The sequence below is a fragment of the Stegostoma tigrinum genome, chromosome 2 (genome assembly GCF_030684315.1).
Source record: "Stegostoma tigrinum isolate sSteTig4 chromosome 2, sSteTig4.hap1, whole genome shotgun sequence".
In the NCBI taxonomy this organism is placed as follows: domain Eukaryota; kingdom Metazoa; phylum Chordata; class Chondrichthyes; order Orectolobiformes; family Stegostomatidae; genus Stegostoma; species Stegostoma tigrinum.
In genome coordinates, this window is record NC_081355.1 from 70,292,094 (window position 1) to 70,309,597 (window position 17,504).

Below are 17,504 nucleotides of genomic sequence, written 5' to 3' on the forward strand. Positions count from 1 at the left end.
CTTACTATCCCTGAATTAATTCACCCCTGAATTTGGAAGTACTGCAATTGTTCAAGAAGGAAGTCTACAATTGATTTCCTAGTCAACTAAAGACTAGATATAATGATTAGTTATAATGAGACATCAATATTCCTCTAACTGAAATCTCCTAGAGCATCCCTGAATATTTTGAGAATGTAAGTGCTCGACAGAATTCTTAAGCAGAGCTAGATCCTTGTCTTTTGATTATTCAATGTTAGTGGGGAACATGTTAAGGAGCGAATTCATGTCAAAGACTGAGTGAAAATTACAATTTAGGTAAATTTCCACTAGATGGCAACCTTTTATTCTGAGAAACAACTTATTTCAATTGAATAATGTAATTCATTTTCAAATGATAGGACCCAAATATTTGAGTGACTTCAATACTGCTGGATGTGTTTAATCTGGAATTAACAGAAATTGTTTAATTTACCTTAATTTATGCCACAATTTAAAATCATTATGCTTTGTTTTTATAACAAAATCACTTTACATATTGCTGGAGATTTTTCGGATCATACAACAAAATAAGACATGCATTAACTGAAAAAAACAAGTAGCAGACAATGTTCTTCTCACAGAGAGTTAGTGAATATGCTGTTTTATAGTGCCAGGGATTTTATATCATGTAGAAACAGAAGGGAAACTAATTTATAGTAATGAGACCAATTAAGGACTAACCATTATATATAATTTTTAGTTGACCTGAGAAAGCAATTGTAGACTTCCTGTTGGAATCATTGCAGTTCTTGCATTGATGGAGCTTCCATTATGGAATGTGATAGGTAATTCTGGGATGTGGACCCAGCAATGATGAAAGAGAATGTTGGATACTGCTGGAGGACATGGAGTTTATGGTGTTGTTGCATCATTGCCATTGTTGTTGTTCACATAAGAAACACAAGTCTGAGAAATGTTACTGAAGTAGGATCAATCAGTATGTTGCTGTAGTGCATGCAGTTACAAAGAAGCTCAGATCATTATGCAATAGTAGAAGAGGATGGTGGATATTTTGTATGGTGACATGAATGACAGAGGAAGAAATTGCAGTATCTTATAAGATTGAATGTTGTTATGGGACAGATACCCCACTAAGTGGTAGTAATCTTATTTTTCCTTTTCTGCTCTGCTTCCATTGTCATTGTACGATTTAAGGCTGTGGCAAACATTGAAGCTGAATCATTCTAGTCAAGCTAAAAATTCCATTAGTAGTCAAAGGTGCCACAAGATGGCACTATTGTTGAATCCTTTAGTTGCTTTATTGATTATGGAATTTGGAATGTGGTCTGGTTAAATTTGTACTGAGTCAAAAATTTCTGGTTTAGGTTTCAGGAACACAACTGCAGTAGACCAGCTAACAGGACAGTGACTTGAATGAGGATGGAGTGGTCTGGCAACTGGATTGATTCATATTTCTTCAGCGTTGAGACCTGTGTTATGAAGACCATACCTTTCACTATGTATAGTTTATTTAACTTTTAAATTTTACAGTAAGTGCATGGAATTGATTAACCCCAGCGTCTGTGTTGGTGAGAACCTTGAAGGAAGCTGCATTGAATTCTCTAATATTGGAACTTTTAGCTATTGATATTTCAGTATTGTCTCTTGCATCCTTATTCTGGGCTCTGTTCGTAGCACTTCTGCCTCCTGCAAACTGCCTGATTCTTCTCTATTCTTAGTTGGCTCTGATTAGACAAGAACTATTGACAAGATCTGTTGGTTGTGTGACAACTGATTAGGTATCTTTTTTGCGATTTGTTTCGTGTAGCTCTTGACTGTATTTGACTCCGCATTGAAACAGATATTGTCTCTAGGCTGGATGAAGATAGAATGGTAAACAACGTGCTGTGATCCTGCTACTGCTTATGATGGCCTGCAAGTCTTAACAGTATCCTAATAATGGACTGGAAAACTTTTTCCTTAGTTTTGCCCACTCATGGGATCAGCACCAAATGAGGACAGATGTCCTCACAGTGGATTTATATCCGTTAAGTAATCCTTCTAAATATTTAGCCAGGATTAGTGTTGACTCCTGCAAAGTCTGCCTGTTTGCAGTAATTATATGAAAATTATGCCAAATTATTTAGTTTAAATGATTAATATCATTTCTGGTGTTTATGTCAGTAAAACACAGTGTTGGCTTTTAGCCCCACAAAATGAGTGCCTCCAGAATGCAAAGGTGTATTGTGTATGGAAATGTATTTAAGAAGTTCTTTAGTTGGATTTTTTTGGCTATTTTGGAGTCTTTTTGTTTTTACTTATTTGATGAGTAATTCTTGTTTCAGGTTTGTTCCTGTTGTGTATGTGTGAGATTTGAATTTTAGGGTCTCAACATGAAGTAATCCAAGACTAATGGAGATCAGGCTTCACACAGTGTACACCCACTTGTCGTCATCATCTTCTTATCCACATTTATTTACATTTTCAAAGGACAATTCCCTATATATCCAATTTGCTGTGTTCCCATGAAAATCTCCTGTTGTCAGTATAGAAGCGACAGCCAACCTATACTGTGTCAGTGCATCTCACTGCAAAAGCAGATCAGTATTCACAATGGTAAAGCTAACAGTAACAATACCTAGCAAATTCTCATCAGATCCAATCAGAGAGTTTATTTCTGGAATATGTGAAACTAAAATTAAAGACCTAAAATTAGAATCTTGAAAATCAATATTATTTGTATTTCAACATTTAGATGTTACAAACTGAATAGGGTATTAACCTCTAGAACTTCCAATTCCCCAGTCCCCAACACCTCATCTTTACCATGGACGTCCAGTCCCAAAACACCTGCATTCCCCATGCAGATGGCCTAAAGGCCCTCCACTTCTTCCTGCCCCACAGGCCCGACCAGTCCCCTTGCACTGACACCCTCATCCACTTTTCTGAACTCGTCCTCATCCTCAACAACTTCTCCTTTAATTCCTCCCACTTCCTGCAGACAAAGTGGGTGGCCGTCGGTACCTGCATGGCCAAGCAATGCCTGCATCTTTGTAGGGTACATGGAACAATCTCTCTTCCAAAGCTACACTGGCCCTATCCCCCATCTCTTCCTCTGTTACATTGATGACTGTTTCGGTGCCGCCTCGTGTTCCCACGAGGAGCTCGAACAGTTCAACCACTTCTCTAACACCTTCTACCCAACCTTAAGTTTACCTGGACCATCTTTGACATCTCTTTCTCTTCCTGGACCTCACCGTCTGCATCTCTGGCATCCACCCGGAAACCGATATCCATTTTAAGCCTACTGACTCCCACAACTACCTAGAATATTCCTCCTCTCATCCACCTTCCTGTAAAAATGCCATCCCCTATTCCCAATTCCGTTGCCTCTGCCGCATCTGCTCCCAAGATGAGGCACTCCACTCCCGAACATCCCAGACGTCCTCTTTTCTCAAGAACTGTAACTTCCCCTCCACAGTGATTGAAAATGTCCTCGACCGTGCCTCCCGCACTTCCCGCAACTCATCCCTCACACCACCTATCTGCAATTATAGCCAAAACAGAATCCCCCTCATCCTCACGTACCACCCCACCAACCTCCAAATCCAATCGCATTGTCCTGCGACATTTCCGCCATCTGCAATCTGACCCCACTACCGAAGACATCTTTCCCTCCCCACCTTTTTAAGTGCTTTCCGGAGGGCCCACTCTCTCCGTGACTCCCTTGCCCACTCCACACTCCCCTCCAGCCTCACCACACCCAGCACCTTTCCCTGCAACAGAAGCAAGTGCTGCACCTGCCCCTATACCTTCCCCCCCACCCTCACGCCCATCCCAGGCCCTAAGAAGACTTTCCACATCAAACAGATGTTCACCTGTACATCTGTTAATGTGATATACTGTATCTGCTGTTCCTGTTGTGGCCTCCTCTACATCGGCGAAACCAAGCGGAGGCTTGGGGACTGCTTTGCAGAACACCTACGCTCAGTTTTCAACAAAAAACTACATCTCCCAGTCACGAACCATTTCAACTCTTTTTCCCGCGCACCCCCCCCCCCCCAAGCTCCTTGGACGACATGCCCATCCTGGGCCTCCTACATTACCACGATGACGCCACCCGAAAGATGCAGGAACGGCATCTCATATTTCGCTTGGGAAGCCTGCAGCCCAAGGGTATCAATGTGGACTTAATAAGCTTCAAAATCTCCCCTCCCCCGACCACATCCCAAAACCAGCCCAGCTAGTTCCCGCCTCCCTAACCATTCGTCCCACCTCCAGCCCCACCCCCATCTCTTACCCACTTACCCACTAACCTCATCCTGCCTCCTTGACCTGTCCGTCCTCCCTGGACCGACCCATCCCCTCCCTAACTCCCCACCTACATTCACCTTCACTGGTTCTAATCCCACCTCTTTGACCTGTCTGTCTCCTCTCATCCTATCTTCTCCTTTATCCATCTTCTATCTGCCTCTCCCTATTTATTTCAGAAGCCCCTTCCACTCCCCCATTTCTGAAGAAGGGTCTCGATCCAAAACATCAGCTTTCCTGCTCCTCTGCTGCTTGGCCAGCTGTGTTCATCCAACTTTACGCTTTGTTATCTCAGGGTATTAACCAGTCCTACCAATTATAATATTTCCGTTTTAGATCAGAAGTAATTAATTCTTCAACAGAAAGCTAAGTATATAGGCCAGGATCTTCCATTCACCTTGAACTTCCACGCTGCAATGCTGGAATTTCTTGCCAAGTCTTCTGAGCATGGCTTTTCCAGAAATTGTAATTGCAGTGTCCATTGAAGAGTTCTTTCTCAGCGTTGTAGTGCTGGGGAGGAAAGGACACATTTCCTTTGTCCAACAGGAACTACTGTAAGCTAAATTTAATGGTCTGCTGTGAATTTTAGTGACTGGATGAATATTAGTGAATGGGTAATTACAAGAAGAGGTATGTGTGTGATTTAAATTCGAGGCTGGCTGGTAGATCGTGGCAGATTGAAGAGCTGAGTACATTGGTTTGGTGATAGTCAGCACTGGTCACTTGCAGATAATTGGGCTGTGTTTGGTACTCAGGCGATCGGAGGTACTTGAGATGAAAGAGCATTCAAGGTAGGATGGGGGAGAAATCATGAGGCAGATGTAGTCAGTGCTGGTCAGTGAGTTAATTGGGTGATCAGGGGTTAGTGTGGTTGAAGGGGTAGTCAGGGGATGGGGCATAGCCAAGTGACTGGTGGAGGTTCCTGGCTTGATGGAGTGAGGGCCGAGGGGGGAGTTGAGAGCATGGGTGAGTAACTGGAGTGTCTGCTCTGTCGTTGTCCAGGAGTTAGTCAAGATTTTAATCTGTTTTAACTATTATATATTAACTATTAACTATTCAGGTAATAACTGCAGAATCATCTGAAGTTTCAGACATACTTTAGAGTTGGAGACCTTTGCAGAAAGTCCTGGGGAGCAGGACAATTGCCTGTCAGAAGTTCAAACTTCTTGGACAATTCTCACAGAGGATTCTAATGGGATCCTGACATGTACCTTGATCTGGACTCAAATGATGCAGAGATTTAAAAAAAAAATTCATGAATGGGATGAGAATGTCACTGGCTGGGCAGCATTTAATGCCCATCCCAGAAGGCAGTTCAGAGTCAACCATGTTATTGTGGGCCTGGAGTCATATGTAGGCCAGACCAGGTAAGGGTGGCAATTTCCTTCCCTAAAGGGCGCCAGTGAACCAGCTGGCTTTTTCCCAACATGATTATCATTAGATTCTTAATTCCAGATATTTTTATTGAATTCAAATTCCACCATCTGCCGTGGTGGGATTTGAACCCAATCACAAGAACATTATCCAGGTCTCTGGATTAACAGTCTAACAATAATACTACTAGGCCATTGCCTCCTCTTGGAAGATTTGTGCCATTATCTGATTCCAAACTGGGTCAAGACCCACTTATAATCCTTTTATTGTATGATCTTTTTTCTTGGAAAGTATTTTCTGGCTCTCCATAGCTATATTCATGAACTTAACTAATGTAAGTAAATGTATAAATCCCCCAACTGTCACTTTGTACACCACTTGTTGGATACAACATAATGTTTTGTCACAATCTTATGCATCAGAGTTATTCATGTTCGTGGTATTTTTGAAACTTTTATTATTGAGAGAGTTTTCTGTCCATGCCAATTTGCATTGAGATATGAAATCTTACAACGCCGTACATTTGTGATAAGCCAGATATAATATTATTTACTCGATCTTTGGAATATGATCAACTCTCAAATCTGAAAACTAACATCTACCAAAGCAGTATGGCATTTTGGTTTCCTGTATCAGCGATCCATATGGCATATCTGTTTAACTCCTTGGGAAACTTTTGTGTAGTGAATTTGTATCACTTTTACTGGAATGGCTCAAAACAATTTGACTTCAAACGGCAGATAAAAGAAAATTAGTCTGGGCTTGGTTTCAACCTGTCTGCCAAAGATGAATGGATATTTTATTGCATGATTTGATCTTCTAAACTGAGTTAATTTTAAACAGTTCAGTCATAAAATACAAATCAATCTGGTACAGGTATTACTTTTTGTATTTACTCTCCATTATCTCTACATGTATGCATTTATATAATGTGTAGAGCTTTGTTTATCTTCTTAAAATTAAACTTTGATGTGGAACAGTGCAAAAGTAACATGAGGACACATGCTCCACTAGCCTCACAGAATTACCGTTGGTGCCAATTTTTAAAAAAAAATAATAATTTTGATTTTATTTCAGGCATTTTAAAACAAGAGAACAAATGATTAGGTTTGTATCTTCTTTAATTCCTACTAAGAAATTTTTATAGCAATACCATTTTTAATTGTATTAGAGACATGTCTAGGAATAGTTGCAGTTATGAAGCAAGTTTAGATTTAGTTTTTTTTAACTACGTTTTTTCTCTTACTTGGCTCCGTGTGGAGAAACATTAGGTATGTTATTGGAAAATATCAGGAAACTTCTTCGTTGATTGATAGACCATTCCCACCAATATGCATGTGTAATTTTTCTGTTGCTAATTGTTTCAAAGCAAATTGAGAAAGTATCAGAGATAATGGGAACTGCAGATGCTGGAGAATTCCAAGATAATAAAATGTGAGGCTGGATGAACACAGCAGGCCAAGCAGCACTAGCTTTTGGGTTTCCTGAATTGTGTGCTGGAGTAAATAATGGAATTAACTATCTGAAACATGCGGTGTCACTGTACAAAAACGTAACAAAGGGTTTCCTGGAGTTTGTACAGAATGAGCAACTGGAGTTGAGTTGAGTTAGGGTTATTCCAACATCCTGTAACAGATAAGGGAATTTGGACTTATCCAAGAACCAGTGAACCAAGTTGGCCATTATACATGCACCTGATTTAAAATTAAAATAAAATTCTGTAAATGCTGAACCTGAAATAAAAACTAAGCGCTGAAAATATTCAGCAGATTGCCTGGCATCTGTGAAGAGCAAAACAGAATTAACATTTCGAGTCAACCTTTTTTGGACAGAAATGCCCTCACAATCAGTGGATCGTTCTACCTGCCTCCAGTACTTCCTACCTGAACTCTTCTCTCTGTCCTCTTGTTCACTCCTGATCTTTTCAGTGAGAACTGTTGATGTGATATCAGCCATCTTAATTTCTCTGCTCGTATCACTCACTCTAACCTGTCTCCCTCTGAATTTGCTGTACATCTGATTTGCCTCTTTTGGGTTTCTTAACCAGGGTTCATACAAATGGATAAAATGTAATTGGTTCAATTTCATCCTCTTTGTTTTCATTTCCTGCTCACATGGTTGTTTTCAAGTATCCTTGGGATATGATACAATATTTCTACCTTTTTATTGTTACTTTACTTGTTCAGTTGGCATTATTTCAGTTTTATGAAGATTGAATTTACTTTGAAGTACATAGATTGAAATACAGCACAAAATGAAGTCATTGACCTAATTGGTCTAATGGCATGTGCATAAGCTCTGCACAAGTCTTCTCTCATTTCACTCTATCAGTGTTTCTTTTTTTTTCTCATTTATCTGCTTCCTCTTAAATGCATTTTATGAAATATCATTAGTACTCTGTATGGTAACTTTAAAAAAAAATCACTTGTGGGATGTGGGTGCCACTGGCTGGCCAATATTAATTGCCCCCACCCTAGTTGCCCTTGAGAAGACGATGCTGAGTTGTCTACATGAACTGTTGCAGTCCACAAGTCTTCAGTACTATTGCTGGAATGTCGTTGGGGCACTTAGCCTTTGTAGTATCCAGTATCTTCAACATTTCCTAAATATTATGTAGAGTGAATTGAATTGGCTGAAGACTGGTATCTATAATGCTAAGGACCAGTGGAGGAGGCTGAGATGGATCATCCCCCTGGCACTTCTGGCTGAAGATTGCTGCAAAAGCTTCAGCTTTCTCTTTTGCACTGATGCACTGTGGGTTGGCCATTTGGGAGGGAATTGCAGGATTTTGACCTAGCTCAGTGAAGGATCGCCAATATAATTCCAAGTTAGGATAGTGAGTGGGTCAGAGGGGAACTTGAAGGTGGTGCTGTTCCCATATATCTGCTGCCCTTGTCCTTCTAGATGTAAGTGGTTATGAGTTTGGAAGGTGCTGTGTGAGGGTTTTTGGTGAATTTCTGCAGTGCATCTTTTAGATAGTACACACCGCTGCTACTAAGACCTGATTGTGGAGAGAGTGGATGCTTGTGGATGTAATGCCAGTCAAGCAGGTTGCTTTATCCTCAATGGCGTCAAGCTTCTTGAGTGTTGTTGGGGCTGCAATCATCCACTCAAGTGGGGAGTATTCCATCACACTTCTGACTTTTGCCTTGTACATGGTGGAAAGGCTTTGGGGAGTCAGGAAATGAGTAGTTCACTGCAGTATTCCTAGCTTCTGACCTGCTCTTGTAGCTACTCTGTTAATATGGTGAGTCCAGTTGAGCTTCTGGCCAATGTTAACTGCCAGGATGTTGACAGTGGGGCATTCAGTGATGGAAACACCATTGAATGTCAAGGGACGGTGGTTAGATTGTCTCTTATGGGTGATGGTCATAGCATGACATTAGTGTGGTGTGAATGTTACTTGCCACTTGCCAGCCCAAGCCCGGATAATATCTAGATCTTATTGCATTTGAGCATGGACTGCTTCAATATCTGAGGAGTCACAAATGGTGCTGAACATTGTGCAATCATCAGCAAACATCCTACCACTGACCTTATGGTGGAGGATAGGTCATTGATGAAGCAGCTGAAGGTGGTTGGACCTAGGACACTACCCTGAAGAACTCCTACAGAGATGTCCTGGAGCTGAGATGACTGACCTCCCACAACCACAACCATCTTCCTATGTGTCAGATATGACTACAACCACTGGAGAGTTTGCTTCCTGATATCCATTGATTTCTTGATGCCACACTTGGTTGAATACAGCCTTGATGTTAAGGGCTGCCATTCTCACCTCATCTTTGGAATTCAGCTCTTTTGTCCATGTTTGAACCAAGGCTGTAATGAGGTCAGGAGCTGAGTGGCCCTGGCGGAACCCAAACTGGGCATCACTGAGCAGGTTATTGCTGAGCAGGTGCTACTCAGTAGCACTGTTGATGACACCTTCCATCATTTTACTGACGATCATAAGTAGACTGATGTGATGGTAATTGGCCGGGTTGGATTTGTCCTAATTTTTATGTGCAGGACATGTTTGGGCAATTTTCCACATTGCCGGGTGGATAACAATGTTGTAACATTTCTCTATAAAGAGAGAACAGCGTTATGGTCCAACAGAACTGTGACAACTTTACCTTTACTTCACTCGATCTAGCATGTGCATGCCCACTCATTCAACTTGTCTAAATCACCTTGAAGCCTCTTTGCATCCTGTTCACAACTCACAATCCTATCTAGTTCTGTGTCATCAGCAAACTTAGAAATACCACATTTGGTTCCCTCACCCGTGTCATTTATATATATCATATATAGCTGGGGCCTAAGATTGTCATGGTAACCCAGTAGTCACTGCCTGCCAGTCCAAAAAAAAAATCTGTTTATTCTCACACATATAGCAGGCCAAACAGCATCGGAGGAGCAGGAAAGCTGACATTTTGGGTCTAGAGACCCTTCTTCAGAAAATCTGCATTTCTGATGAAGGGCCTAGGCCCGAAACGTCAGCTTTTGTGTCCCTTAGTTGCTGCTTGGCCTGCTGTGTTCATCCAGCTCCACACTTTGTTATCTTGGATTCTCCAGCATCTGCAGTTCCCATTATCTCTGACCATGTTATCTCTGTTTATTTTCACACTCTGTTTCCTGCCTGTCCACCAGTTATCCATTTGCACTGATGTATTACCCCAATTCGATACTCTCTCCACTAATGCCCACTCTTGCCCACTAATCTGTCAGGGGGGTCCTTTTCAAAGCCTTCTGACACATCTACTTTTAAACAAGGTGTGATCCTTACCCTTTTTGTAAGATTTATGGACCTGTTTAACAGCATTTCTTGCTTTCCAATTGTAGTCCTTTAGAAATAAATCCAGGGTTTTACTTGTATTTTCATGACCTTGATAATTTTTCAAGGTTAGAAATCTGCATAATTAACAGTTTCTTTAATGACTTGATTTACAACAAAGGGTAGTCGTGAGTCACGACTACCATGTGATTAATGAAGTCGATACATGCTACATCCATATCATGATCTTGTCTCCTTATCTGTTACTTCTGCAAAGAGTTCAATGCATTTAGTTAAGCATGGCCGACCCTTTTGAAACGTCTGCTGGCTATTTTTTTTTGTGGAAACATTTATGTTACTAGCTTCTTCCATTTTAAGAGCTGTTCTCATTTTGACTTGCAGTAGAATAGATATTCAGGCACGTGACCTAGGTTTGTATGCAGAACTCCTTTACTCCCTTCAGGTTCTCACCTTTCATTAACATAGGTTTCTGTAGGAAATTGTTATGCATACTATGTCAAGTTATATCTAGTAGTCTGGATTGGGTTTGAAGATTTGGAGGGAACTAATGCTGTTAATCATTATGATAATTCAAAGTCTATCTCAGTTAATGCCCAAGAAACGGAAAATCAGAAGAATATGCAAATCTAAAACAGGCAGCAGTCAGCTAAACAGTAAACTTATAATTCTCTCCAGTATCACCTGATCCTTACAGCTACAATATGTCATTTACACAGTCATACATTTAGTTCTTTGGAGTGGGGACAATATTAACGGGAATCATGATAAGTAACATATTCCCAACAGGAACATCTTTGTTGTATTAGAAGACTGCTGAAAAAGAATCTGCTCCTAAATGGAAAAGCAATTATATTGTGTCAAAAACAATTCAGACATTAGTATAGAAGGTTCCCATCCCAGTTTCTATTTCTGTTGATAGGTTTTCTTATGTTTGTTACATATGACAACATGCAAGGAATGTTGATCAAAATGAGAGAGTATTCTTTGTCAGGCATCAGCTATTTTGAAACCAGCTTTTGTCGGATTTCTATGTTACTATGTTTGTCTGTTGTTTTAATTACGCACATAGGAGCAAGCCCCTTTATCAGAATTTTCAAGCCTTCTTCCCTGCAGTATATTTTTCTGAAAATATAGCTTTACAGCTGTTTCTGAGATTTTGTTGCAAACAGAATATTAGGCAGTTTCAAAGTGACCTTAACGTCCTTCTGTATTAGGTCACAAAGTTCCATAGTAATTCTTTTCGTGGAATTTCAGGTAGAGTGCTGCTCCCGCAATAGGTCTTCGAAGGTCTCTGCTGCCTCTACACTTCTCTGGAGGGAGGTGAGGAGTTTGATGTATGCATTTGTTGGAAAATCAAAAAAATGTGCAAATCTAAAACAGGCAGCAGTCATCTAAACAGTAAACTTATAATTCCCTCCAGTATCACCTGATCCTCACAGCTACAATATGTCATTTACACAGTCATTCATTTAGTTCTTTGGAGTGGAGACAATATTCTTGGAAACTTCCTTATCCTCTGCTAGTATTGTTAGCTGTAATCCATTCTCATTTCAGGCATTTCCTACTCCTTCAGTGAAGGTAACAGAATGATAAGATCAAAAATGGTGCAGTATGCAGAACAAAAAAAATAAACAAATTCAGAAATTGCTGTAAAAGCTTGGCAGGTCTGGCAGCATCTTTGGAGAGAAATCAGAGTTAATGCTTCAAGTCAAGTGACCCTTCTTCAGAATATAATAGAGCCTGCCTCAGTAATAAACCTTCAGAGAAAACACAAAATCTCAGATAGCTAATTGAGTTTAGAAACCGATTGCCAAACATTTGACACTCAATAGAATGGAGTATCCCTGTCCCTGTCCCTATCCCTGTCCCTGTAACACAGTTAGAAGTATCTTAATGGCAAAATAATTTCTATGTCTTCAACTTATCTTTGGTAGATTTGATCTTAAGGAAATTAGAAACTCTTTGACACTTTTGATGTTCAGTTGAATGCAAATTGACTTTTTGGTTGTTTTCTTGGAAATGTTAAAACATCATTGCGTTGTTTTATTTCCATTTGGTATATTTCAGAGACGTTTCTGAGGATATTATTGGTTCACAAGTGAGACGAAGATCAGTTATGCAGTTTTCCACTCTGGATTGGTCTAGCGTTCCTAATGCATAACAGAAGCGTTTGGCAGATGAACCTTTGCACTCATCTCAAGTAATTGTTACCCAGCTCAGATGATTCCAATGTATCACAGGGTATTTTGGCTTTGAAACAACATGCCCAGACGTTTTAGAAATGTATTTGAAGGATAAGTGCCAAAGATTTGTTTCCTACTATTGTTTCTGTCTTATTACCGTTTAAGTCATAGAATTGTACTGTACTATTTCCCCAAATCTTTCTACAATTATTTTACCCTAACTTTTGTACTCTTTAAGGATGCAGATAGAAGGATCTTGATTCTCTAAAGTAGACAGCAGCATAAAGTGCATCCACATATATTTGCCAAGTTAGTAAAATGTCAAAAATAAAGACTGTCGGTGCTGGAAATCTAAAAGAAAAGCAAAAATTACTGGAGAAACTCAGCAGGTCTAGCTGCATCTGTGGAGTGTGTTTCAAGTCCAATGATCATTCTAGAGTACTGAAGAAGGGTACTGGACCCCAAACATCAAGACAATAAAAGAAAGAACACGAGCAAGTGTTTGGCTACTCAAGCCTGCTCTGCCATTCACTAGGATTGTGGCTGATTCGACAAGCCTTGTGTCCACTTTCCTGTGTTTTTTTACCATAGCCCCTGATTCCCCTACTGACCAAGAATCTATCCATTTCGGTCATAAATTTGCACAAGAACTCTGCACCCACAGCGCTCTGTGGCAAGGAGATCCAAAAACTCTCAACCCTCGAAGAGAAGAAATTCTTCCTCATCTCAGCCTTTAATTGGTGCCTGTATGTACTGAGACTGTACTCTCTAGTCCTAGACTGTCTTAGCAGGAGTCCCAACCTGTTAAGACAATCCCTCCATACCAGAGAACATCCTAGTGAGCCTCCTCTGACCTGCCTCCAAAGAAACTCTGCTTTATCTCCACCAGCCAGACCTGTTGAGTTTTTTGAGCAATTTCTGTTTTTGTTGGTAAAATGTCAGTTAATTGGATACATGATGTAGGGTGCTCCGGAAGTATACATGATAACATTTCTAAAATTTTGGCTATTTTAGTTTAATAAAAACAGTACAGTGTACATTGTCTATGTTACTTTCTTGTCATTCTGTATAAGTATTAAATTACTTACTTGCTAAAAGTAGGATTGCAGGTGCAGCAGGTAATTAAAAATACAAATGGAATTTTGTCAACCATTGCTAGATGGATGGAGTTTAAAAACAGGGAGGCTATGCTACAGCTGTATAGGGTCCTGATGAGGCCACACCTGGAGTACTGTGTGCAATTTTGGCCTCCTTACTCGAGAAGAGATATACTGGCACTGGAGGGGGTGCCAACGAGGTTCACTTGGTTAATTCCACAGTTGAGAGGGTTAGATTATGAGGAGAGCCTGAGTAGACTGGGGTTACACTGATTGGAATTCAGAAGAATGAGGAGAGATCTTATAGAAACATATAAGATTATGAAGGGAATAGATGAGGTTGTTTCCACGAGCAAGTGAAACTAGGAATAGAGGGCATGGCCTCAAAATAAAAGGAAGCAGATGTAAGACTGAGGTCAGGAGGAACTTCTTCACCCAAAGGGTTGTGAATCTGTGGAATTCCCTGCCCAGTGAAGCGGCTGAAGCTACCTCGCTGAATGTTTTTAAGGCAAGGCAAGATAAATTGTTGAACAGTGAAGGAATTAAGGGTTATGGTGAGTGGGCGGGTAAGTGGAGCTGAGTCTCAAAAAGATCAACCATAATCTTATTAAATGGTGGGGCAGGCTCGAGGGGCCAGATGGCCTACTCCTGCTCCTAGTTCTTATGTTCTTATGTACTTTAGTAGTGCAGTCAACCTTAACAAGCGCCACATGTTAAATTCAAGATAACAAAGTGTAGAGCTGGATGAACACAGCAGGCCAAGCAGCATCTTAGGACCACAAAAACTGATGTTTCGGACCTAGACCCTTCATCAGAAAAAAATGATGATGAAGGGTCTAGGCCCGAAATGTCAGCTTTTGTGATCCTAAAATGCTGCTTGGCCTGCTGTGTTCATCCAGCTCTACACTTTGTTATCTCGGATTCTCCAGCATCTGCAGTTCCCATTATCTCTCACATGTTAAATTCATTTCTCATGTCAGTTGGCAGTACATGTAGTTGCAACAAGCAGTATATATTTTAGGCTGAATTCTGGAAGGTATTAAAATCAGTAAGTCCTCAAAGCTCCATTTTACGCTTTGCCATAAATGAACAACGTTTAGCCATCATTTCCCACCATCTCTCTAAGTGTTTGCCTTATAATTCCACATTGTTAAGTGAATAGCTATTAACAGATGAAGTTTGATTATGGACCTTCCTTTGCAGAAACAAAGCATAATTTGAAATCTGTGATAACAAGGTGTAGAGCTGGATGAAGACAGCAGGCCAAACAGCATCAGAGGAGCAGGAAGGCTGACGCTTCGGGCCTAGACCCTTATTCTGAAGAAGTGTCTAGGCCCAAACCGTCAGCCTTCCTGCTCCTCTGATGCTGCTTGGCCTGCTGTGTTCATCCAGCTGTACATCTTGTTATCTCAGATTCTCCAGCATCTGCAGTTCCTACTATCTCTGAAATAATTTGAGATCTGTTAGCTCCAGATGTACGTGAACCCATTATCTGCCAGTTCTCTGAAACTATCTTGTAAATTTGAGAGAACGATTAATGAGTGATTGTAACTTGCAATATTTTGTCGTCCGCACCATGATTTTTCATCCTGTACACTGATGGTGGTGCAATTCTATACCAGAATTGTTTGTCTGGTTTTTGATAATTAATGAATATAAATATTCAGAGGCACTTGTTTATGTTGATATATTGTTTCTTTAACTTGGAGGAAACAGGGATTATTTCACACAGAAAGAGGTAATTTGGAAATTAGATTTTCGCAGCTGCGTTCATTTTTAAATAAACTACAAATCACTGATCTTGGAAATATTTGAGTGTTGAAAGTTTAATTACTATGTTTCATTTATTCCTGATTGAAAGAAGTTTCCATACAACATCTCCATTCTTCCACTAACACCAAAAATGTATAATGATATTAGATGTTAGATTTTGCTCTAACGTTTTCCTGGTGAGGAAGAAGGGATAAATATTCAATTGCAAATAAGATGTCAAGGTGACAGAGAAGGTCCAGTGCAGTTAGAAGGGGTTTGTGTCTGGTATAAGGAAATACAAGTCCAGACTTCAACATTTGGAGCTATTTTAATTAAAGCATACGAGATAACGGTGTGTGAAATTTAAGAACGATTGAGACAAGGTAAGTTTCCAGTGTTTAAGGGGTGTAGAATGAAGGGATGTACAAACTTAAGCTGTAGAATGTATCATTAGATTTGGTGCTTGAAGCAGAAACCATGTCAATGTTTCAGAATAGACTTGAAGAGAAAGGAAATAAAGGTTAGAGGAATTCATTATCCAAATGGGATCAGGACCATTGTCCATTTCAAGGACAAACAGCAGCAAGGTCAAATATATGAAATTATTAGTATTCTTATTGTTATTATTTTAATATTATTATTTTTGTTATGGCTTCTCTGAAGGCCCAACTGCACTTCACTGCCAGCAAATGAAGGAGGTTGTAGTTCCATGGTATTGCTGATAAAAGAAACATGCATATTTTCAGGAAGAGGGCTTCCAATTGTTCTAATTGTGTTTCTCAAGTTTGTTGCTCAGAATGATGTCAGCAAGTTACATCACACAATCAGATAAGCCTGCCACTATTTAGTTCATTAGTCTTTAAAAGATGGTACAGCATATTGGAATCTGAAAGGCGTGATTTGACTTTGCCACAACCAGTCTGGAGTTACAAAGGCCTTTGTGTCGGTCATCAAGGGAATCTACTAAATGTGCCTGTTAAGTAATTATATCTCGCTAATGTAGGCTGCTTTACCTACCCTATGCAGCTAGAGTATTGGGTAGGAATCAGATCTGGTCACTGCATTAGCTCTTTGGTAGTCAGTGCAGAGCCTAGGGCACGAGCCTAACTGGGGAGCCCCAGCTACTGCTGATAGGTTTGATTAGATGATGCTCTGGCATATAGCTATTCTACTCTTTGAACCTAAGCCAACTTTTCTAGGCCTAGCCAATAGGGATATCATTTTATAGGAGGGGCCTTGTGATTTATAGCTTTTAGCCCTTATTTAGAACTAATTTATATCAGAAGTATTTCACTCATAACTTCCTAGGTGTGCAAGGATCTGCAGGCTAGATGGATTAGCCAGAGAAGAGGCAGCACAGTGGCTCAGTGGTTAGCACTGCTGCCTCAGTGGCAGGTATCTGAGTTTGATTCCACCCTTGGGTGACAGTCCATGCGGAGTTTGCTCATTCTCCTATGTCTGAGTGGGTTTCCTCTGGGTGCACCAGTTTCCTCCATAGTCCAAAGATGGGCAAGTTAGGTTGGTTGGCTATTCTGTATTACCCATGGTGTCCAGTAATGTGCAGGGTAGGTGGGTTAGCCATGGGAAATGCAGGATTACAGGGATAGGATAGGGGAGTGGGTGTGAATGAGATGGTCTTCGGGGGGGTCGATATGGACTCAATGGACCAAATGGCCTGCTTGCACACAGTAGAGGTTCTGTGATTCTAACTCAGGAGTGCTGAGTTCAAGCTAGCCGGTTTTACAAATGTTTGCTTTTGGATTTATGTAACCACCTGACAGGGGAAGAAGCTGTCTGAGAATGTTACCTGCTTCCAAAAAGCCTGTTTAATTTTAATAACTTGTTGCTTTTCTGGTAACACTCCATAATGTTTAAGACTCAGGGATTTCTCTCTTTAGAAAGTACATTCACTAAAGTGTATATCATGTGAGGGTTCATGGCACTGTAACAGAAAAACAACTTACCAATTTATTAATTTTACAATTTTAACAAATTAATCAGCAATATACGAGTTGGTAAGTATACTGCAGTGTTATGCCAAAAACT

General features: G+C 40.4%; 1 protein-coding gene across 1 annotated transcript in view; it reads left to right on the forward strand.

Annotated features, from left to right (window-relative positions):
* Positions 1-13,585, forward strand: part of LOC125460977 (leucine-rich repeat-containing protein 72) — a 61,403-nt gene extending 47,818 nt beyond the window's left edge. Inside the window, exons 9-10 of the mRNA XM_059641685.1 lie at positions 6,724-6,753; positions 12,494-13,585. Of these exons, the coding sequence (XP_059497668.1) occupies positions 6,724-6,749 (26 nt within the window). The 3' untranslated portion in view covers positions 6,750-6,753; positions 12,494-13,585. The remainder of the gene's footprint in view (positions 1-6,723; positions 6,754-12,493) is intronic.
* Positions 13,586-17,504: the final 3,919 nt, after the last annotated feature.